General features: G+C 42.3%; 1 protein-coding gene across 1 annotated transcript in view; it reads left to right on the top strand.

The window, feature by feature from the left end:
• The first annotated feature begins 2,847 nt into the window (after positions 1 to 2,847).
• Garem1 (GRB2 associated regulator of MAPK1 subtype 1) overlaps positions 2,848 to 24,780 on the top strand; it is a 172,798-nt gene continuing 150,865 nt past the window's right edge. Inside the window, exon 1 of the mRNA NM_001033445.2 lies at positions 2,848 to 3,337. Coding sequence (NP_001028617.2) covers positions 3,217 to 3,337 — 121 coding nt within the window. The 5' untranslated portion in view covers positions 2,848 to 3,216. The remainder of the gene's footprint in view (positions 3,338 to 24,780) is intronic.

Raw genomic sequence — 24,780 nt, 5'->3', positions numbered from 1 at the left:
TTTGGTTCTGAGCACCCATATCAGGCAGCTTACAAATCTAGCCTCTATGGCCACCTGTACACGTGTGGTGCATTCTCTCTCTCTGTCTCTCTGTCTCTGTCTCTGTCTCTGTCTCTGTCTCTCTCTCTCTCTCTCCTTATTAATTAAACAAATACATGTTTATAACGAATCTCCTGGACACTTCACCACTGTGCTAATAAGACTTCCTTTATTACAAGTACTTCAGAGGAATCTGCTTACAGTTGACTCACACTTTTAAAGTTTCTGATGTGTCCATAATAGGTTGGATTCTTTGCTTTGGGGCCTCTCTGAGGTGGAGCTGACTGTTCCCTTCATCACATCTAAGAAGCAAAAGAGAAGAAAAAGAAGCCAGGGTTCCACAGTTTATCCTTCTCCGGGGACCCCATCCCAAATAACCTAAAGGCCTCTCATCAGTCTCAACCTTTGCACCATCTCTGAATGGCTCCCCCAATCCCCTCACGCTGTAAGGGTCCGTGATGCGTTGAAGAATGATACCCTGGACTCAAATAATATGCAAGTGCAGAGTGTTTTAATTCTGTAGAAGTCCAGCATGCTGGGGTCTTCCATTACCAAGATAGATAGACCCCGAAGTGAGCTTGTAGGCCCAACCTAAAGCACATTTGGGGAGTTCCGGGGTAGGTGGGCTTTGTCTTGCTCTATCTGTAGTCAAGTGCAGTAGTGAGAAGAGGGGAAAGCACAGACCAGCAGTTCGATCTATAGCTGACTGTGAACAAGCAATTGAGAAAACTCACTCCCTTTGTACCAGCCTGTCTCATCCCTCTCAGCACACGGATTCCAGGGAATCATTTACGATCCTGAATCCTGTTCCTGTGATTCTACATACCCTGTGTTGGTTTAATAATCCTCAAAACATGGAATATTGGCAGTTCGGTTGATATTTTCTTACTCTTACCAAAACTCCATCTCATGAACTTAATGTTTCTTAAGGATTTCTTCTGGATGAGAAACTTACCAGGAATTGGCTCATTAAAACTTCTTCCCTTAAATGTTTAGGATAGAAATGAAATGTTTTCTGCCAGGTCAGCAAGAAGAGCAAATTTAATGTAAGACCTTTATTGATTTAAAAACAAATCTGATTATATTAATCTTTTTACATTTTGTCTTGTCTCTAGATCATAGGTCACCAGTCCTTTTTGGGAGAGAGCTTTTAAGGAGAGTATAATAGAAACAGAAAGTGATGTTTTGTATTGTTTTAAATAAGCTCATCACATAAGGATTTAGGGTCTAATTAATGGACAAATGAAGGACACCTGACCTTACCCAACCTGGGATATTTTCTGTCATCTTTCTTTTTGACTCTAAGCTTTATTTTCAGAAATGATGAAGATATTTAGAAAAAGTAGCTGGTACTCAGAACGGTGTGGTTTTGAAACATGTGAGTGAATCTCAGAACTTTAAGTATCTTTGATGTAGCTTTTTTTCTTCATGAGTGAAAAAAATTAACATGATGTCACAGAATGAAAAAGTTGAACAGAAGAATTTAGTAGATAATATAAACAATATTCTAAAGTGAGAGTCCCGGAGAGGAAGTATGAGGAAGAATTGCTTGTAGTTTTCCTCAAAAGCTCATGTTCTGGCTTGCTTATGCGAACAGACTTTTCTTAAGCCAAGCTAAGAGGCAATGGGATCTTTGCAGGGCCCCGGGGCACTGAGAACCGGAACGTGTTGGTGTTGATGGGACATGTTCACTTCATCAACTGCTCGCCTCTTCTAGTTTAACTTCATATGAAAGAAAATGGAACACACAAGACAAATGTGTGACAAAAATTAGGAACCTCTCACCCTCTTCTATTGTCTGAGCTCTGCTGGCAACTAGCAAACCCCTATTTCAAAACTGTGGACAACATTATTATGGCAAATAACCTGTAGGTTGAATGCTAGAAATGCTCTCCCAAGAGCTGTGCCATTTTGTGACATCCCGCAAAGTTCTGGTAGCATGTTTAGGAAAGGGAATGTACCCCTGGTTCTTAGAAGAAAACCTCTCTGCCCTTTCCCACTGAGCGTCGGAGGAGGGTGGCCTTCTGGACAGTGACACTCAGCATCTTTCTGTGTTTTGGGCTCTTATGCATTCTGCCTCGCAGCCACACTTGGGCTGGTCACAGAAACTTCCAGCTGATCTGGGTCGTGGGGTTGGATGGGAAGCACCTCAGAAGGCTGGCTCCACAGCGGCCTCCAGCAGGCTCTTCCCTGTACCGGTCACTAAAAGGTGGACAACTTGCAGCTGCCAGAGGCAACATCAGAGTTCGTCACTGCCCACCGCGAAGAGGACTGCACCTCGGGCTCTGGGAAGGACCTGCGGAGTGAGGCTGCAGGGCGCCGGAGCGGTCGGACGGGGGAGCGAGAGCCAAAGCTTGCGGAGCGCAGCCGAGCGGGTACCGCAGTCCCCGGAGCCGCCTAGAAGGGAGGCAGAGCGCCTAGCTAGTGAATTGCGGGAGGCGGAGCCTGAAGGGGGCGGAGCTATGAGAGGCGGTGCATGAGGGAGATTGAAGTGGGGGAGGCGGGGCTAGGTGGAGAAAGGAGGAGCTAGAAGAAGGTATGGTCATGTGGGGGTGGGACATGTGGAAATCCCATCCTACTGAAAGGGAGGCGGAGCTAGTGAAGGTGGAGTCAGAGTTCCTGGGAAGCGAAGCCTGCGTACCAGCGGAGTGGAGCTAGCGTCGTGGGGGCGGAGACAGAGTCAAAGAGGCAAGGCCTCTCTGGGGAGGCGGAGCCTATACTCCGGGGAGGCGGAGTCTCCGACAGGGAGGCGGGTGCGGAGGCGGTGCCGGGGCGGGCTGCGCAGGCGTCGCTTGCACCTTGTTGATTAGTCAGTGCCGGGAGCGCTGCTATGGCGTTCCTCGGACCCGCGGCTCCACCTCACACTGGGCTCGAGGCGGAGGCTAGGAGAGGGCCGAGGAGGAGGAGGCGGGCGGCTGGCCGCCGCAATTGCAGAGCCGGGGCCAAGGGAGGCGGAGGCGGAGCGGGAGCCGCCGCAACCAGCCCGGCCGCCTGCAGTGCTCCCCTGGCTTGAGGGCGCGGGGCGCCAGCCATGCCTCGGTGTGGCCACTGAAGCCGGGCGCCGGCGTCCCCGCCGCTGTGCCTCGCTGTCCGGCTGCCCGCGGCGGGAGTACGGAGCCGCCAGCCAGCCAGCGGTGGCGCGAGCGCGGGAGCGCGGGGCAGGAGGAGGCGGGGAAGATGGACCCGGCTCCCTCGTTGGGTTGCAGCCTCAAGGATGTGAAGTGGAGCCCAGTGGCCATGCCGCTCGACCTGCTGGTCAGCACCTACCGGCTGCCCCAGATCGCGCGGCTGGACAGCGGTGAGTGCCTGCGGGACGCACGGGTGCCAGGAAGGGTGGGACCGGTGGCGGGGGCGGGCGAGAACTTGGGGGGGGGCGGTCAGAGCTCACCCCTAGCCGTCTAGTTGGCCCAAGAGGCTGCCGCAGCTCTGGCGCGTTGCTCTCCACTCCCCCCAGCAGCAGCCCTCGCCGCTGGAGAGGTGCACATCACAACCCTTGCAGTGCAGTAAATAAAGACACCTTACATCGTGGAAACCTATAGATAGTAATCTTGGACGCAAGAATTACTCAATCTGGGAATCCTGAAGTTATCTTAGACAACTTTCTGACGAAAATAATTGGACTCTGGGTGGTATCTTGCTTGGGGTGCTCTCTCCAACTGGCCTTCCCTGCAGATTTCAGAGGAAAAGCTCCCAGGTGACCCAATGAAAAGGATCTCCTTTCTTGGTGACCTTTTACTACAGCTCGTCTATTCTGTTTAACCCAACAACGAGTGATTTGGGGCTGTGTACAGAAAATGTCTTTTGCAGAAGTGATGGTATGCTTAAGGTTAATTATTAGCTTAGCGCTCTTCCAGCTTAGAAAAAAATATTTTAAGCCACTAAAACGTATTGATTTGCAATCTGAGCTTTGAACCAAGAAATGCCAGTATTTCCTGAAACTGACCTCAAGAAAACAAGCCAAGAGCACACCCCCCACCACACACACACACACACACACACACACACTGATTATTCTGCACTGTGACATCTGCAAACAAATATGTAGATTTGCTACTGGCAGTCAAGTGAACACCTTTGAACTTGAGAGTTGTGACATTGGAGGGGGGTCGTTTAAATTGTGTCTGTATAAAAATACACTGTATGTTTATCAGGTTTAACTTCATGGGACTGCAGATTGTAGGAAGAAGTCTGTTCGGCTGTAGGGTAGTGGGGCAGCAGGTTGGCAGCAGGCAGGCACATAGAGAGAGCTGTGCCCACACGCAAGCCAGATCAAAATAGGTCTGAGCAGAAGGATGTTATTTTTTCCTGTGACAGGCACTTGCTCCATTCCTCGTTTTCTAGAGTAAGAGTGTTTCACCTGAGACGTATAAATGCCACCACAAAATTCCCGTTCTATTTTTTGTCTGTGAAGTAAAGTTAGACATTAGAAACCCTGACAAGAGAATTAACATCAAGGAAAGTTTTTAAAGCTGGGGAACATTGGCATGCTTGCTGCTCTTGTCTGTGGTGGTGGGGGTTGGGGTGGACCCTGGGAATAAACTGGTTTTTAAACTAGGAATGAAGTGTGTGACGGTAACACTGTTGAATCCAGGGAAGGACAGATGGAACATTGAAGGATTTCTGCTTGGCAAAGTGTGTTGTGCAAACGTGTGTGTGTGTGTGTGTGTGTGTGTTCGCAGTTTCATTTCCTCCTCCACTGTGCAAAATTGTATGTTTTGGCAGATTGTGAGTCTTTACCTTTCCATTTCCAGACCTTCCCTCATCTCTGCAAACTCTGCCAAAACTTCTTAGCTAGACAAGAGAGCATTGGTGTGGTCCATGTGAAAATCACCCAGGGTTCTTCCAACTCAAAGTGCAAAGAGGCTGTGTATCAGCCTCAGACATAGCTTTAAAGTCTCATTCTCCACTTCCCTACCCCTGTCGCTCACTAAAGGATCCAAATCAGCCCAGAGCTCACCCCACACTTCTTTTCAAATTAGGATGTAGGCTGTGAGTCTTACCACTGCCCTTTCAAGGCCTGGGATGGATTTGATCAACATATGGAATTCTTGTTCTTTGTTGTAAATTCCTCTTGTGATTACAATTTGAGCATTAACTTCAGCACACTAGGTTCCTACTTGTAACCTGTACTGCCTTATACCTGATTTCTTCATTAACCAGTCCCACCTCCCTTTTATTAGCAGACTTTAATATCTGCATGCTATTCCTTGGGAATAGCTATAGTACATATCTATCCGTTCCTCTGTTGATGGACATTAAGTTGCTGCTGCTGCTGCTGCTTCTCCTCCTCTTCCTTCTTGCTGTTATTTGTAATTTCTGAGATAATGAGCATTTCTGTACATAGATTTGTTTTGGGAGTGAGAATGCATTCCTGGCTTGCTGAATGCACAGGAGTCCCTTTAAAACTTGTGATACAATTGTCTTTGCTCTAGAGACCAAAGGCTTTACTCATGTAAACATAAGCATTGTGAGAATACCACTGGGCCCAGTCCTTACTATAGTAGGACTCTGTGTTTACTTCTTAAGTTTTTAATCGGATGGGGACAGGGGACATGTCATTTTAACAATTCAATTTGGATAGACTTTAAAAGAGCCAAATCATAAATTCCTTCCATAAACTTTGTTCACTACAGTGTTGAGGACAGGCTAAGGACATTGCTGCCATACTTTCAGAAGCCATAGGTAAATTCTCAGGATTTGTAAAGTCTAATCTTGTATGTGTGTTTTAGCCAGTTTTAATGCTACAGGAACATTTTACAGACACGGATGCATGCACAGACATGAAAAGTAGTTATTTTCCAAATCATTTGTTTTAAAGGAAACCAGAAAGAAATAGAAAACCATGCCCCAAACTGACATCATGCTAAGTGGAAGAATCGGGGCTGCCTTTAAAGAGTCCTGGAAGAACATTAGAAAGTTGGAGTTCATTGGTGTTGCTCACTGACCACCTGTTGCACACACGTATAAATCCACGTGTTGCACACATTGTCTTCGCTCCTCAGTAGCCTTGCTTTAAGGATTTGGGGAGCATAGATTCAGAGGTTGAACAAAAGAGTCAAAATGAGCAGTGGGATTTCCAGCAGCCTTTGTGCCCCTGGGTGCAGGCTGTGCTGCCTCCTCCTGAGAGAAGGGAGTGGGAAGTGCCAGGTCTGACTTCTGCTCTAAATAGCCTCACTGTCTCTGAAAGCTTAAGGACCAGAAAGTCAATATTTTTAAAACGGTGTAGACACCGAATTAAGTGCTGGCGTCATCCATCATATTTAGATGTGTTTTTGCTTCCCAAAGGAAGGGCTGGGAAGGGAAGAAGGGAGGTTACCGAGGGAGAAAGCCCAGAGAGAGAAGGAAACAAGTGCCATGTGGGGCTCATGTTCTTATTTGTTCAAATGACTCCTTTGTACAGCTAGTATTAAAAAAGTATTAACTTGACAGTACATGAAGAATTTTCTATGCATGAGCCAGGCCAATTAGATGCATTTAATTTGATATGTCCTATGGTAACATTTTAAAATAATTTATTCATATGTGTGTGTGCGTGTGCATGTGCGTGTGCGCTTGCTTGCTTGTACAGGCTTACATACCAGAATGTACATGTGCATGTTGGAGGACAACTCATGGGAGTCAGTTCTCTCCAGCTACCATGTGGGTCTTGGGGATGGATTTCAGGTCTTCAGACTATCCAGCAAGTGCCTTTATCAACCAAACCATCCTACCTGCTCTCCAATGAAGAAATTTATCCTTGAGAGGTAAATAGAAAATTGGTGAGACTTCCTAGTTTTGCCTTCCGAGTCTTTCTGGAGAATCCGAAGGAGAAGCCTGTAGTTGTTCTTCCTGAGAGTTTGATAGGATGGCTATGATCAGCAGAAGCCAGCCCTTTACTGACTCGCTGACTGTCAGGTATCTTAAATGGTTTTCGTCTTGTAAGTTCTCTGTAGGATCGGATTCCATGAGTTCACTCAGAAGCAGGAAGAGGACAGAGAATATTAACTCCTGCTCTACTCCAGCAGTCCATGCTCAAAGCTGGGGCTGTGGGGAGCTATCTTCTACTTCATCTTGCAAAAAGTCTTAAACATCTAGCTCTAAGTTATCTTCCCTCCCCACTTCCTCCTCCTCCTTCCTCCCTTCCTTCCTCTCTTTCTCTCTTTTTTCCTTTAAGAACTCACATATCCTAAGCACATTCTAAACTTGTTCTTTAAAACTTTTCATTCTTGTTTTAAATGCAAAAAATATACAACATATTGTAAATATTGATATTTTAAAATACACTGTTATATCATTTCAAAAGCTCTAGTAGAATCTGTGCTTGATTCCCAGTGTTTCATATTATTTTTAATCACATTTATTTGTGTGTGGTATGTGTTTGTTTGTGTGTGTGTGTGTGTGTGTGTGTGTGTGTGTGTGTATGCATGCTTGCACCACGGTATGAGTGTGGAAGTCAGAGGACAGCTTGTAGAATTTGGTTCTCTCCTTCCACCTTTTGTGTTTAGGAGATCAAACTCGGGACATCAGACTTGGCAGCAGGTACCTTTAGCCGTGGAGCCTTTTCACCAGCCTTCAATATTTATTTTAAAGAAGCATGAGCAAGTCCTCGAGTTGTTATAAACTTTGTACCTTTTCCTCATATCCTGAAATCCATGCTTCTGCCTCCTCACACCCTGAATAAAGTGCCCATTCAGTTTCCCTTAGTGTTCAAATGGCTTTATTGATCATTCTGTTACAAGTTCTGAAGCAAACAGAACACATTGGAATATAGCATTTTGTACTTTTCTTTTTTAACCAGAAGACTTTTAGAATTTGAAAAATTCCAGATTTTAAAGACGACAATATTATTTTGTGACAGGGCATGCCTAGTGCATAGAAGTCAGAGGATGCTGTCAATGGTATTAGATCTGGCCTTTCATCCTTCTTGTGTGGGTTCTGCGGCTTGGACTCAGGTTGGCAGCCATTTGTGTCAAGCCCCTTTATCCACCAAAGTTTTGACCAAACAAAGAATTAGTGGCTGGGAGTGTGGTTCAGTGATAGAGCACTTACCCAGCATGTAAAAGGCCCTGGGCTCATTCCAGAGCCAGCCCCAGAGCACACACAGAATTTCTTAAGGTACAAAAAGTATCACTCAAATGCTGGAGACTTTCACCCCTTAGCATGTGTCAACACTTTCCTTGTTCCCTTTGTTTATCCCCATCTCTGTGTCCCTGCCCAGTATGTTTTAGAAAGATCTGGGAGAAAACAATACACGTATGAGTTACTTGAATTTAGTGGGTGAAGGATGACTTAAGGTGGATAGGTCAAGAGCAGCTTCCATCTATCACAGGCATGGTCACCACAGGAGAGAAATCCTTCCATCCTAGCCATGGCTCAAGCAGAACATGTTTTAAATAATTATCTTGTTAAGTGTTGTCCTTGCTTTTAAACACACACCTGGGTTTGAGTAATACTGGTACAAGATGGTAAAAAATAGTTCAAGGCTTTGTCTTCCAAAAGGAAAAGGAAGTCCTAGGCTGTCTTCAGTGATGGAGAGAAGAAAAAAGTTGATCAAGTTGGAGACAGGTAAATAAGACAGCTTTAGTCTCCTACCTTGTTGTATTAGTCACTCTATCTGGTGTCCAACAAGAAGTGGCTTAAGGAGGGAGAGGTTGATTTGGGCTCACATTCTGAGGTGTGCTAGTCACCATGGGAAGAAGGAAGAGCTTGTGGCAGCCGCTCACTCACATCCCTACAAATCAGGATGCAGGAGGAAAAGATCCTGGACACCCAGATGGCTTTCTCCTGGTTCCTTTTGTTTTCAGGCTAATCCCAGGCCCTAGTGCAGTGCCACCCACATTTAGAGTGAGTCTTCAGCCTGTAGTTGATTTTCTCTGGAAAACCCTTCATATATAGAACCCAAGTGCATCTCAGTAATACCTGCTTATAATTGTCGGAGATCCTGCTAAATCCATGTTTTGTCTCTGAAATTCATATAAGTACTCTGTGATTGGTGTGGGCAGCGGGGGTAGGGGGTGTGCACATGCACATGTGTGTTTTGCTAAATCAACAGCATATAGATACTGCCCCATAATACACACACACACTTTATGGCTTCATTTCTTCCTGGAAGTCCATTTAGAATACAGAGGGTGCATATACAAGCTCAGGGATCGAAAAATGATGTTTAGTGATGAATTTGGAGTCAATAACTATTGTTTTGTAGCTATACAATCTTGGTTAGATCTCTTCATTTCTTTCATTTGTCGTTTTTCACGAAGGAAAAATAGATATAACCCACCTCCAATGTATCCTGTAATAGTAATTCATTAGCCCCATACTGTGCAATCCCCTATTATAATTGTAGTATTGAGAAAAGCTTTGTTCCTCGTGGAGGAAGTAGTCTATGTATCTGCTTATTTGGGGCATTAATGCAATATAATGCAATAGCATATAGGTATTACATGTGTATTGCCTCATAGTTTATATGCATGTCTAAGATTGGTATAGAGATGCATATATGCTTTCAGAGGGAGGCTTCTTCATGTATCACTGAGCGTGCAGAAGGAACTGGAGTAATGGGTGGTATTGTACTTATTCAGGTAGAGAAGCAGAAATGCTCCAGGCGGCTTAGCCTATTTTTTTTCTTATAGGCTATTTTTTAATCATAGGTGTTGTAGACATCCGCAGGTTATAAAAAGGAGTGAAGTCTTTACCAGTGAGGAAGGGTTATGAATGAGCCCGTGATTGGGCCGAGAGGCTGTAGCAGAAGGTCCAGGAAGGATTCTTAACTGAATCAGGGCCTGTCCAAGTGATATCAAGGCAAAGGACTGAGACAGTTGAACATCTGTGTGCATTTTCATGGTTTTGTCTGTTAGTGTCCTTTTTTAGTGGCTGTGGTTAGTTCTGTATGCCAGGTAAATGATGAAAAAGTCCATTTCATGTCCTCTCACACATGGTATACTTTTTGCTTTCTTCCAGATCTGACTTATTCTGACTGTTGGCCAAGTCTAAAAATGACGTACTCTGGGTTGGAGAGGATGTTGCTTTAGGCACTGGACAGGGATAAACATTTAGATCCATGAGGCAAGGGTAGTCATAGCTACTTTAGTGTCTTTGCTTTTCAAGTACCATGGCTGTTTTGAAAGTTTTACATGCAACGCATTTCCACACTGGCATTGAGAATCTGGGAAAGTGCTTTGACTGTTGCGAGGCTCTGCCTCATCAGTTGAAGAGGGAGTATTTTGGGTCTTTCTCTCATTGGCTGCCTTACTAAAATAGCCAGTTCTTGTAGACCAGCTTGTAAACTCATTTATTTTTGTTGGCTATCCCTGAGGGATCTGTCTTTTCACTTACTAAACCACAGCTCGTGGAAGACTCATAAACTCCCCTCTGGTCTTAGCAGGACCCTCAGACTTTAGTACACCAGCTCTTGTGTACAAACGAAAAGTAACTACCACTCACAGTTTATATGTTTTGTCATTCTTAAAGAACATCAAAGGGTTTTAAATTTCTGGAGATTAATTCTTTCACAGCATATTCTCACATGAATAGCCTCCCCCACTTCCCTACCCACCTCTGCTCTGAAATCCACAAGAATGTTTTCCCCAACTTCAGGTTAAAGATACCTAGAGCTATTTTATTGTTTCTCAGCTCCTAGCACAGAGCCCATCACAGGGGAAGCTCCGGCCGGGTAAGCACTTCATAAATGAATGAGCAAGTCTCAGTGTTGATAACTGTGTGGCCTAAGACTTCTGCAGGCCTGTAATAACTGGTAGTTATAGTATTGTAAATAAATTCTCTCTAGAAATGGCAATTTATTTTCAGAGTAAATAAAAAGTTGCTGGATCAATAAACCACCTGTTATGTTAAAAAAGAAGGTAATTGTGCATGTTGCATGGTGCCATGCCTTTGAATTTTTAAACTTTGATGTCATTACATTGCTCACCCGATGCCCATGTGCACGCATTAGAGTGCCGGAATCTTTGAGACTAGTCATCACTTACTTCTAGAAAGAAAGGCCCAATGAGGCAGTCATCTGTTCAAGCCACCCGGGGTCTCATCATGGACACTCGCAATTTTATTTCTAAGCAAAGCAAACCACTTGGTTCAAATGTGCTACAAGGCTGTAATTGCTAATTTGGTACAGTTGTCTCTTCCTAGAATAGCCACAAGACTGACTGTAGTGTCTTAATCCCAGACAATGAGTTTCCTTTTATGCCCTTGAAGGAGTATTCTGTTGGAGGAAAGGAAGGAAAAACACTCCCAGTGCAGTGCTGTGGAGGCCTTGCCTTACAACTACCAGGCAAGGCATTTTAATGGATTCTGTTAATTGTTAACCCAGAGTGAAGTGCTTAAACACCACTTGGGCTTTGTTGGCTTAATGTTTGTTTAATAAATACCATATTATTGAATCTAAAATGCAGTATGAATTCTTAGCACTGTGGAGATATTTGTTATTCTGGATAATACTGACCGTGCACTGCAAGTAAAAGCACAGAGGAGACTGCGGTTGTTGAGTGGTGTTTATGTATATATCCCTGGAAAGAGTTAGGCTACACTGTGTCTGGTGGCTTGTTTTCTTAACTCACTCGAGAAAAATTTCTTCAGTCAGACACTCTTTCTTCCATATTAAGATGATAGTTTTGTTAATACCATACTTTAAGATGTTAGAATTGAAACTCTCCTGTCTTTCTCTCAGGGAACTAGATTTACATACTCAAAGTAGACAAGGGCCACCCCCTTTCTGTTGCACCATTGTTTCTAATCATATTTACTCCCATGTAGGCAGTCACAAACACTGGTTATTGGAGGCTTCTGTCTGTTCATAAAAAGGTTAAAGAACTCCCTGAGAAAACCCTGCAGAACATGTGAGCATCTACCTCTGCTGGTTCTGTTTCTTCTCCAAGTGGTGCTCACTTTGAAGTCCCATTCTCTGGTAGTCACAGTAGACCAGCAAGAGTGGTCAGAACCACTCTCCTGTCATTTCTGTCCTTAGTCTATGCCTCTGGGTCTTTCATCCCAGATTGTTTCAGGTGTTCACATTTAGGATATCTCAGCATTCAGTTTTACCTTGGGGCCACTGTCCACAAAGTCAGTCGAGCTCCAGGCCCAAGTTAAATAACAACTTAATTAGTTGAGAGAGAGGCACATGTGTGTATGAGTTAGAAGTGCTCTAGAAGGTTCAGATTACCTACTTAAAAATAACAAGTCACAGGAAGCTTTATTAAGAGGCTCCCTTATTGTTTTCTATTTATTTTGGTCCCATTATTTGGCCAGTTAAAATGGAGTCAGAGTAGATAGGTTCAGCAGAAATTTCAGAACCTCATTTATCACGGTTATTGTATATCAGCCAAGGTTAATTTCAGTCATGCATTACAAGTTGAAACACACACACACATACACAGCGACAACAGTGACTTACACAACATAGACAAGCCTTATTCTATGTTGTCACGACTGAAATCCAGGTCCAGTGTTGAAGACTTACGCTGTTGGTGCCTTTCTGTTCTGTTTCCTTCAAGCTGTTGGTTCTGTCAAGGTGACTTCATGGTTCCGAATGGCTGCTGGAGCCCTTGCTCTTTTGTCTGCATCCCCTATAGCAAGAAGGGCGAAGGGGTATTTCCTCCTAGTTCCTCACCACATTCACTTACATCTTGTTGGCCAGTGCCTTGGCACTTTGACGTGGGAGGACATGAAGGCAGAGAGTCTGACCTGTGTCCAAGGGTGCTGTGGCAGGAGATGGAGGCACTGTGTGTTAGAGACCTTCTGTTACTCAGAAAGCTTTTAAAACTACCCAGTTCTCTGACATCTCCCATGTATTTAAGAAGCCTGTTTGTTGTTTGTTTGTTTGTTTGTTGAGGATGGTGGATAATTAGTGCTTACGCATGCTAAGCAAGTAATCTACCATCAGCTATATCCCCAGCAAAGGAACCTGTTATTAGCGCTGAAAGTGCTAAAAAGCCAGGAGGAGTTGTGTATCTATCTGTAAGGAACAGTGGTCACACAGCTGCTGCTGCTTGGCCTTGTATAATTTTCACATTTTCCCTCTGACTCGATACACTAATTGGAATATTTGTATAATTTTTGAGAGAAGCTTTTCCCCTATTCTGGTCCTTTTGGACAGAAAGGTGTGATAGTTGTATTTAAAACAGTATTTTCTATTTTCATCATCACAAGAAATTTGGAAAATGTAGAAAAAGAAGGCAAAGTGAATATTGGCTTTAAACTCAGAGGACATATTAATTGTTACATGACAGTTGGTATTAGGCTGATATGGAATGTAAGGACCAGATAAGAATGTAAAAGTGGGACCAAACTGCCCATCCGTGAGCCCTGCACACTGCTGCACTGTACTTTGTTATTGCTGGCAGGTAAAACTACTAAGATTAATGGGCTTCTGCCTTAAGAGTGATCTTTCGTTTTTTTGACCATTTTCTGTTGTGAGATAATCCTTCTGAGTATGCTGTTTTTGAGAACATTTTTGTACTTAAATTGGTTAGTTTCCTAGCATATCATTGTTTGAGGCTCCCACACAAAAGAGTTGCTTTTATATTGTTCATGAGTGTTGGTAAGTTGCATAAGGTAATGCTGAGACCATGACAAGTGAGCCTGTCACTTTGTATGCCACCGACTATCATAGTCATTTCTTAGTCTTTGCTAATTTAGATAATTTAAAAAAGCATGAGTTTTCTCATTTGTATTAATGTTTCTTTGGTTACTGTTAAGTTAGCTTCAATAATATATTTTTGTGTGAATTTCCTGAGATTTTTGTTCAATTTTAAACTTTTGGAAAGATCTTGTAATCAAAACAAGAAATTCATAACTTTATATTGGTTTCTATGGGATGTTTATGGGATAATCTCAAATTTCATAGGAGTTAATCACTTTCTAAATTTTCTTTTTGTTTTTCTTCTGTTATTAAGTACTTTTTACCTCTACTTTTGTATGACCAGTTTAGAAATACTGCATGTATTGTTTTGTGCACGTAACCCATTATAACACCCCCAGGATGATGTTTGAGCCAGTTAGGTGAGCCAGACTGTAGTAGCTTCAAAGTGTTACAGCCACAAGTCTAAACATTGGTACTCAAGGCTGACTGACAAAATTCACAGAGCACTTCAAATCATGAGACAAGCAAATACAAGAGCTTGAATGTCATTTGTCTTCTGGTGAACATCTGTGCAAATGTCTTCCATGCAGTCTGAGGAGAGGGAGTTGGAAGAGTCTGTCTCAGTTCTCTCTGTATAGTCCAGTGACTGACAGGAAATAAAGTATTGTCTCAGTCTGTCAACTTAACACTGAAGGACCTTGTGAGCAGCTTTATCTATCAGCATGTGGAGGTGGCAGTTGCTGAAAGAGTATCTTTTATTGCCAGAGGAAGAGCCTCCAATTTACTACATGGTGAATGATGTATCTCATCTGAGCCTTGCTCTGTCTCTTCTTTTGCTCTCCCTTCCATCCCCAAGCTCTGTCTTTTCTTTGATTCAACTGGAAGACAGTAATCTGAATAGCTTATGTAGAGTTGAACGTGGAGCCTAGAGAGTGGGGAGGATAGACGTGTATGCAGTAAGTACCAGTGTCATGTAGAGTCTACCTACCTTAACTCATCCTTTACATCAAGCACTCCCGCCCTTGAAACCTTGTCTGCCCATAGGTCTTGGTTATGGTTCTGTTGCTGTGAAGAGACACCATGATCAAGGCAACTCTTATAAAAGAAAGCATTTAATTGGGGGCTTGCTTACAGTTTCAGAGGTTTACCTCATTATGATCATAGCAGGGAGCATGGCAGCAAGCAGGTGTGGTGTTGGAGAAGTAGCTGAGAACTACATCCTGAAGCAGAGAAGAGACTCTACGCTTGCTTTTAGGCTTTTAAAACCTCAAAGGCCCAGTGACACACTTCCTCCAACAAGGCCATGTCTCTCAATCCTTCTAATCCATTCAAATAGTGTCACTCTTTGGTGAATAAGCATTCAAATATATCTATGGGGGCATTCTTATTCAGACTACCACACTGTGATCCACTTAAACAATCCAATGTGTGTTCTTCATATTTGCTCTGTATTCATCCTCTGTCCCCATTTACCCAGACATGTATGGAATTCTGTCACTGTAATAAAAATTAAGTCCTGGGATTGAAGGTGTGTACTACCACAGCTGGCTTCATTCTCTTTTTGGTTGGCTATCCTGGTGATTAGCTCACCAAACCTCCCTACATGTAAAGTTATCAACTTCACTGTTTTCTCGGGATCTTCTAGTCTGTGTCTTTCCTCTCAGCCATTTCTCCTATCAGATGTCTTCCTGAGTGTTGTAATGTCACAGTCAAACAGCAGAATTTGGGGGTTGGGAGATAATGAGTCTTACATCAGAATCAAAGCCCAGCAGGTAGAGTAGGGTTGATTTAATGAGTGTTGAGAAGATGAAGTCCAAAAAGTCCATCTCAATCTAATTTTGTCACAAAGATATGGGAATCCATTTCTCTAAATCAACATAAACTTAGTATAAATTGTTCTTGCCAGCTTAATGGATGCAAGTGAAATAAGGTCTTATTGCTATACTAATTTGCATTTCTTCTCTGTAAATCGTGCATGTATGCATGTGTTTGTGTGGGCTGTTTATATAACAAGGTGTGTGTATGGGTAGGGCAGTGGACAGCTTGTAGGATTCTGTTCTCTTACTTTGCCATGAGGGTCCTAGGGATTGGACTCAGATCACCGGCTTGGCAGCATCTCTAGCCTCTACACTATCTCACTGCTCCTTGAGATAGTATTTGTATTCCCGGGGGGGGGTATTTTTTATTTACATCTATCTATTGTCTTTGCATTATTCCAATTGACATATTTTAATTTTTACACAGATAGACAAGTCTCTTTTTTTCTTGTTTTTAATCCTGATTCAGAAAATCTACCCGGAAACATAGACTGTGCATGTAGTCCTTTATATTGTTTAGGAAGATTTGAAAATTACAAATTTGTCTTCAGTCCATCTGGAATTAATTTTTGCATATGATGTAAGATTTCTATTTTCTTACAGGCTGCTGTTATGTGAGTCTAGTTCTTTAAAAAAAAATCTGTTTACTACTGATATGAGCTATCTTTGTTGAATTTATCTTGCTTTTTAACAATAGGAAAACATACTTGAGCCACACCTGTCTTTCAGAGATTACCCTGGGCTCTGTTCCAAGAACACAAAAGATTAATGAAATCTGAAAGCAATCTCTTTATTCGCTAAAGAAGAGTCATAGAAGATCTGCCTCTCTTATATTGATGTGTTCTTCTCCTGCAGTAGCCACGGGAGACCCAATAGTTGTTTGTGCAAGGAAAAATTAAATTCCTTTTGAAGCAGGGTTGCCCTGGTGAGGTTTGGAAGCAATAGAACTTGTGAAATGCTGTCGGGAAGCAGAGCCCAGATGCTTTGGCGGTAGGCATTCTCCGGAGAAGAATTTGTCTTAAATTCTCTACTAAGCCGTTGTGAGTGTGCTTGTACTTGTGTGTGTGTGTGTGTGTAAGAGAAAGGGAAGGGGAGGGGGCGGGAGGAATCATAGTTTAAGAGGGGGGTTACAAGTTGTACTCACTTTTAGATTCTATAGTTAAGTGTATAGTTCTGTTATTTTTGGTACAAACAGGGGCACATGTTTGCACGCTATTCTTAATGTGTATGTGTCTACTTCTCTGGGACTCCATAGTGACCCACCCTTGTTGATTTTTAAAGACTTAAATTTCTCTTACATTTTGTTTCTCTCCCCCAAAATCATTGTTAACATTGTCTTCCTAATTCTTTTTAATCTCATTTGTGGAAGCCAGAATTAAAATCTTTTGAAAAGATGTAGGGCCTCATACCTCAGTTTCAAAGTTCATAATGTCTGCATAAATGATGTAAGGGAATTCAGAGTGTTTCCTGAAACTTTGCTTATTGCATGTGTCTTGTGTAAAATTCTAGCAGACTCTCAACCCTAGGTTCCCTGAGGATCTTTCTGAAGGTGGAATAGTGTGTTCTTAAATGTTTATTTCCTTTTAGATTTGTACTTATAACCTGCAAGTAGAAATTCAGACTTCACATCCCGTCATAGGTTACACAGGGACTAGTGCTGATGGCCCACCTGATAGATTAGAAGTCCAAGTGAATGACTCTCCCCCACCATTTGTTGGGTTTGATTATATATGTGCACATGTACACACACTTCATTCTTCACTTTACAATATTCTAGCAGGTCTGGGCAAGAAAAACATCTCAACTCCAGAATCTCTCCTTTCCTGCTATAGCTCAAAGAATTTAGAGACTTTAAAAATTTTCAATATGTATATGTGTGTATGTAGTATGCATGTATGTATATGAAGTCATGTTCATACGAGTATATATTCTAGAGTTTTTCTAAGGCCTTGACTTTTCACACTTAATTCTTAAAGACACTTCCTATCTAAGGTTATATTTATATGTATTAGCCTAATGGAAAGAAATTGGATTGATGAAGCCAACATAATGTTGAAATTTTGTTGGTGGATCATTGAGATTTAGCTATATTATTTCATCAAAAGCTATTTGAACTTTCCACATGCTATGAGAACATATCCTAAAATGGGCATTAACATATTCATCAATTCTAAAGTTCATGTTTTTAACTAGAATGTGTTTTATAATTAGTAGTGTGGCATAGTTAAATCAGTGGTGTTTATTCTGTCTTGGTTGTTGTAAAATAATGATTATGTTACATCTGGGATATTGATTTCCCTGATGGCATGAATTATGGTCATTCTAAGGAATGTCTTTCTGACAAACATGTGAAAACAAAGGTGTGGATGCCCCAGCAGAGGACAAGATTGTCTCTGAATCATCCATTCTAATGGGGAGTGCTCTGATGTAGATCTGGGATGTCTCCTAGAGGCCCTCTTAAAAGCCTAGGGCTCGGCTTCGTGCTCTCAGGGGCCATGGAAACTGTGAAAGGTAGGGCCTAATGAAAATACATCAGGTTACTGTGCTGCACCTTTGTGTAGGATCCCTTCCCTCTGTTTTGCTTCTGGATACAGACTGAACGATTTTATTTACTGTATGCCTGTGCCATGACGGGGCCTTGCCATGTGCCTCTCCAAAACTACAAACAAATACTGCCTTTCATTATAAGTTGATCATTTCAAGTAAGTATTTTGTAGTAACAGGAAGCTAAGAAGAGGGAAACTGTTAGGCAACTTGTAAGTATGTGAGTGTGTGTGTGTGTGTGTGTGTGTGTGTGTGTGTGTACATCTGTGTATGGGGGACAGAGGACAACTCTTGGGAGCTGATTCTCTTCTGCTACCTTGTAGGACCCAGGGATGAAACTCAAGTGCTCAGGCCTGCATTCAAGTGGTCCTCCCAGCCCACAGAGCCATCTCTCCAGCCCAAGGATTCCTTTTATGGTATAACATACACACAAGCAAACTCACAATGTAGTTGAATGATGCTCATTCCATCTCAAATAAAGACATGTCTAAGTCTAAATTCCTTTTTATGTTCCCTTACTTAGATAAAGTCTTTGCAGATGTCATTGATAATTATGAAATGAAGATATCAACCTGATTGGTTTATAAAACCTTTAGTAAGTGTCTTTATAAGAGAAAGGAGGAGAGATAAGAGAGGTATGGAATGGAGTGGTCAGTGTGACCATGGAGGCAGAGACTGGAGAGATGGCTATATAAGTTAGGCTCACTTGGTGCTGTTAGAAGGGAGGTGAGGCAGGAAACAGAGCTAGAAACTTCGTAGGAATGGTCCTACTCAGTAATTAAGTTTGGATTTGGCCTCCAAAATGGGAAAGGAATACATTTCTGTTGCTTTAGGCTACCCAGTTCATATCAATTTATTATAGCACTCCCAGAAAACTGCTGTGCTGACACAGACACACAAGCACTTGGACACTTACAAGTTCTGTTGGTCTATAGTTAACTAAAATGCTAGGTTCTTAAAAATAGAAGTTATAAATATAGAAGCACATAGACTTTACCCTAACATCCATCAATAGGATGTGTGAGTGGGAGTATGGTATGTGGTTTACACAATGCTATTCATTTACAAGCTTTGGATCATGCGATCGCGATCTGATACACACAGTCCCACGAGCTGGAGCACAGAGATAAACAGATGTGGAGCCGACCCGCAGGAGGTTCACAGGCCCGCTGGCTAGGTGGAGTCTTAGACAGTTAACTGTTACCCTGAGATAGAGAGCGGGAAATGCTTCATCTCAGGGTCAGTTAAATTTGCCAAGGACTCTTGAGCAGCCATTTCAGACGGCATCATTTGACTAGTGAGCTAGTCATCGAAGCATGAATAGAATTTTGCCCTGTTTAGAACAGGCAGAGTTGTATTCCTGACAGAGGTTCAGAGCAACCAAACCACAGGCATCTAGGAGAGAAATGAGGCCCCAAAGACAAGTTGGAAACAGATTTTGAGCCCTGTAGCATACTGAAGTTTGGATTTCACCTGTGGCTGGCTACACTGGTAGCTCTTCATGCTGGGCTCCCTTCCAGGACACAAGTGACAGTGGCAAAGTCCCTAACTTTGATGAGAGTCAGTGTCAAAACTGCAAATAATGCATCTTATAAGACTAGGCAGGCCAGACAGGTTTCAGAATGTAGTTGGAAAACATTAAAGGGCCACAGCTGTAGGAGCCATCTAGATTTATTTTTTATGAGGATTGTTTTCATCATCTTGGAACATCATTTATAGCAGTACAAGGCAGGGGGAGAGAAAGAATATTTGGAAACCATAGGCTTATATAGTAAAGAAAACAATGTGGCCTTTAGCCCAGAGCAGGTTGAAGAGCCATGCAGAAGGTGAGTGGCGCAGACTTGCGGGTGAGTCTTACTATGGAAGTGACTGGATATGTGAGTGGGGAAGAAGGAAGCTTTAACTAGACCCAAGGTTATTGGCTTTGTGTCAATACTGTATCAAAGATGGTCAAAACGCAGGCTGCTGGTGAGCGTTAGCAACAGACAAACTCCAAAAGATCAGTGTTTTCAAACAAAAAAGATTAGGCAGTGGATACAAGAGAACGGTGAAGCATGTGGTCGGGCGCTTGCACCACTCAGAGCTCAGTTCCCAGCGCTTCGAATAATTGAATAAAAATTAACGGAAAAAAATAGAAGTGTATGAATTTCTCACAAATTGGCTACTCCATGGCCTCCCCTTCCTCCTCTCACTGTAGGTCCCAGGTTTGGAGTCCCCATAACCGTGTGTCCAAACTGGTGAAGCAGGAGACTGAATAGGTCTCCTTGGTCCCTTAAAGCCTCTGCCCGGAAATGATGTAGCTCAGATCCCTGATACATGGCATTGTTAGTGGCTGGTTCTCCTGCCACACTTCCAAGAGTCAGAGCACTGTGTGTCAAAAATGACTCCAGCATCTGTGATGGTGGAGGTACAGGAAGATGGAATGATTGTCTGCAGCCAGGCACAAGTATTTAGGGAAGCTACATTTAAATGTTGGAGCTTTTGCATCCTGAGAGTCCAGGGCTAGAGAAATGGTAATAGGGATTGAATACAGTCGTTATAAATCAAGGGAACACAGTTACGAATAACATGGGCCAGGTGTGAATAGACTCAGCTCAAAGGTGGGAAAAGACCAAACTTAATAAGCTGTGGCTACAAATGCTGCAACGCTGAAACCCTATGTTTTGTAGCAGCTGGTTATAACTTTAAAATTTTATCTAATCGTTGCCATCGGGTTGAATGAATCACTTAAACAGAATGTGGCTTTTGTAGACTCCAAAATTGCTGACTGGCATTAAATGATTTAAAAGGTGCCTTTAGATTCTGCAGTTAGATCCCAGCCAGTTTTTTACCCCAGCAGGAAAGATGATGCCTTGCAAAGGGTTTTCTGTAATGTGGGACAGGAGGTCAGTTATATGTTGATTCATACCAAGGTTGCTGAGTACTCAGAAAATTAGAATGTCTTCTTTTTTTTTTTCCCCCTGTCTCTGCCTCAGACAGCAAGATAGGCTTTTCCTTGCTGTAATGATGTTCTTTTTATAGCTTCAATTACTGGCAAAGGGAGGTAGTTAATAGCAGTTTTCCCCATTGGCTGAAGTTCAGACATAAGACTTACATTTCCTATTCTCCATTCTCTTGAAAGGTTCTTACACGTTGCCTGCCTGACCTCCATAGGGGGTCTACACTAGAGTATTCACTCTTAAAATGTCTTGTGTGTACACATATAATTAATTATTCTCACCAAATTAACTCTCCTTCCTTCAAAATTGTGTATTTATCAGAAAACTGAAGAAATAAACCTGGCCTTACTGTATGCCACCATTTTTTCTTTCTGATACAAATTCTCATGTATCATGTAGCTGGGGCTAGCCTGAAACCTACTCACTGTGTAGGATGACCTTGAGCTCCTGCTCCTGGTTGCTTATGGTATCGGGGATTAAAATAAGGGCTCCCTGCCTGTTAAGACAAGCACTCTACCAACTGAGCTGTATCCCCAGCCTAGCGTTATCGTCTTAATGGACAGTATGAAGCACTGTGCCAGCAGTGAAGGTAAAAATGGCAATTTCAGTCAGAACAATGCTTTGTTAGCTTTCTACTTTTTGATAGTACTGTGCTGAGTGGTTGAAAGACGTTTAAGTAGGAAGCTAGCTTTTGCCTTCTGTGCATGCATATATACACACTTTAAAAAAAAAAAGATGGAATAACTATACATTCGTGGAAAAGGACCTTCACCATGACTCACATGAACACAAAACAGGAAAAGCAGTGGTTAAATTCTACACAATGAACTTTATAGTTACCACACTGATCTATCAAGAAGGCAACCCGGAAGTAGAATGTATATTCTAAAAAATATTTGGCTTCAGTGCAGTCTTTAGAATGGGATCAACATACCTTGCCAGTGAGGAAGGAGTAATAACTTCTGCTTCATTAACCGTTTATTTACATTACATATAATTTAAACTTAATGTCAGTGTTAATATTTTCCTACAGTTTAATTGAGATTCTTCATGAATGGGACATACACAAAAAATTCGCTTTGTACTTGATCCCAGGCGTATCAGTTTACTCCCAGCCTACAAAAGGAAGAAGTAGAGAATAAGGCCAGGTTCCTAAGACTGCCCTGCTGACATGTAACCTCAGTGCTTCTTGATGGAGCTGTTGATAAATTCCCTCTGACTAACAAGGCACTCATTTCGGTTCTCAGGATTGACCCCTAATGGCCCTCAGAATCCCTAATACTGATACTGAGATGTTAATTGAGTGCTAATTAATGTATTTACATTATTTTTAAAAGCTGCCACTAGCTTAAGAACATAGGCGTTTAGCTTCTTGACTCTAGCACAGAAAACTGTGAAACACAACAGTTGTGTATTCTCCAAGTCAGCTAAGTCATTGGTGTTTACACCTGTGCAATAATTATAGTTCACATTTACTAAGGACTAATTATGGTGCTGGCAATTGCTCAGTTTATATTACATGATCTCAGTTACTTCATAGAATAGACCTGAGTAATTTACAGAAGGCCATGTAGCTGAAAAGTGAAGTCGGTGGCTGGAGGCACTTTGAGAACCCAAACACAGCTGCAGCCTACCTCTCCAGCTCTCATGCTGGCCAGTGGGCCTCCCTACGCCTGCTGCATACTGCAAAATAAGACAGTTTGTGGTTGATTGTCTTTATGAGATATTGAACCTCTCTAGGGGAAGGTAGCAAAGTTAGGTCTGGTCCTCAGTAACTGATGGGAAGTACCACAAGGATCTCATAGCACTCTCCTCAGAGGACAGAACTAACGTGAACATTGCAGTTCCCAGTGCTTAAAATGTTTGTCTTCTCCCACCCTAACTTTCCCAACAGGAAGGGCTAATAAAGTAGAAAGTGGCATGTAACAATAATAATAGTTTTTTCTTTTCCTTCGTGGCTTATAAAACACACATTCCCAAGTTGTCCTCAATGGTCTGTGTATGTGTGTGTATTTGTAATGTCTACACATAAATACATATCTACAGTAATATCCTTCACTTACCAAGGGATGGGACTTGAAGAAACTCTACCCTTCTTTCCAGTGAGCCCCTCCATCTAATTTCATGTATCATAGCTCATACCTGCCATCGGATCCCTTCTCTGACTGGAGGGCAGCGTGCTTCATACCACAGAATGAAACAGCAATACTGGAAATCAAGCAGAAACAGGCTGGGACCAGCAGGGGTGACAAGAACCTGTCATGAACAGGCATATGATCACACTTAGCTTCTAGTTTCAATAGTCAGAAGATTCCTCCTGCCTGAAACACATGAGGACAAGGCTATTTTTATGCTGTTACAACATTAGTGTGATTCTTGCCCGACTTTTTAAGGTTGTAAGAAAGCAGCAGGTGGACATTAGGATTCTTCACGTGATGTTAAAGTATTCATGGGTAGACATACACTCCTGTTTAAAGCCAAGGACTCAGACTCTGGCTAGAGTGTTCTGACACTGAGGGACTCGGACACCACCTCACAGTGGGGTCAATCTCCACACAGTAGATGTTACTAAGAATGGAAAGACGTATCTCATTTATTTCCACTTTATTATTTTACATTAAAATCTTTAGTTTATTAGATAACACTCATGAGATAGTGCCCTTATTATTGTATGTGTGTTGAGTGGTATTAGCAGTGTCTATGACCTGAGTGCTAATGCAGGCTTCTCAGAATTGCAAATAGCTGGAACCAGTTCACACCAATCAGACCTCACTTTGCTTAAGTACTTTCCTACCAAATGGCACCAAGTTTGTTATGAGCCTGAGGTTGGCACCTGGGGTACCAGGCTCACTCTGGCCTGCAGATAGATGGTCTATATAAATGATGTTTTATTGGAAGGTGGCACAAGTATACACATACTTTCTACAGGTGTGAACAGAAATGATATAGCTCCCCAAGCCTAAAATCTTTGCCATCCACTCATGTGAAAGATCAAGTTGATCATCCCTCATCTTAAGCCATTTGTTCTTAGCTACTTTAGTGTTCATTCATATGGATGGTGCCTACAAGACTACAGATATTGCAAGACTGACAGGATTGTTCACGAGTCTCATGTACGTTTATTTAATATATGATAGGTATGGAACAAAAGACACACTAAAATAAGCCCATCCAGGAATACAGTATTACAATCACTTGTTATCTATGTTGCTATTATCTGTTTGTCAAGTGGTATAATTTTATAGACTAAGCTTTCAAATACCCTCTCATGGAATGCCTAGACGAGACAGACTAAATTATTTTAATGTAACAGCACAGAGCATAGACCAAAGAACCAGAGTCACCCCATTTGATGCAGCAAATCATGCAATTCCTTGGGTCACCTATGTTTTCATGAACGTGACTGAAAACCAGAAATAAACTGAGAGCATACTTGCGATGTATAATGCAAGTAGGAGGAACAAAGAAATGCAAGGCCCTGCCTTCATGAAACGTTGACATTTAATAATTTACATTTACTATTAAAAGAGTTACATCTCTCTTTTAAAACTGTTATAGCAGACTGAGAAGATTGAAGGAAGCCTGAATCTATAGCCATCTTGAAAGACAATCATTCATCTTTTTTTCTTTTGCCATAAAACAAATAGGTTACACTTTATAGATATCATCAGTAATTGTTATAAGAAAGAGATGTACTGATATGCTACCAGTCCTGTGTGGGGGATGGGATTGTTGCTCAGTGGTAGAGCTCCATTTAGGAGCATGCGTAAGACCATCAGGTTCAGTTCACAGCAGAGGGAAAGGAGGAGAGAGAGGAGGTATTTCCCAATTTTAAAGGCTTACTTTTCAATAAAGCCAAGAAAATTCACTT

Source organism: Mus musculus, chromosome 18 (genome assembly GCF_000001635.26).
Source record: "Mus musculus strain C57BL/6J chromosome 18, GRCm38.p6 C57BL/6J".
Taxonomy (NCBI): Eukaryota; Metazoa; Chordata; class Mammalia; order Rodentia; family Muridae; genus Mus; species Mus musculus.
Note: the sequence above shows the minus strand (reverse complement) of the source record. Positions and strands in the feature narration are given on the sequence as shown.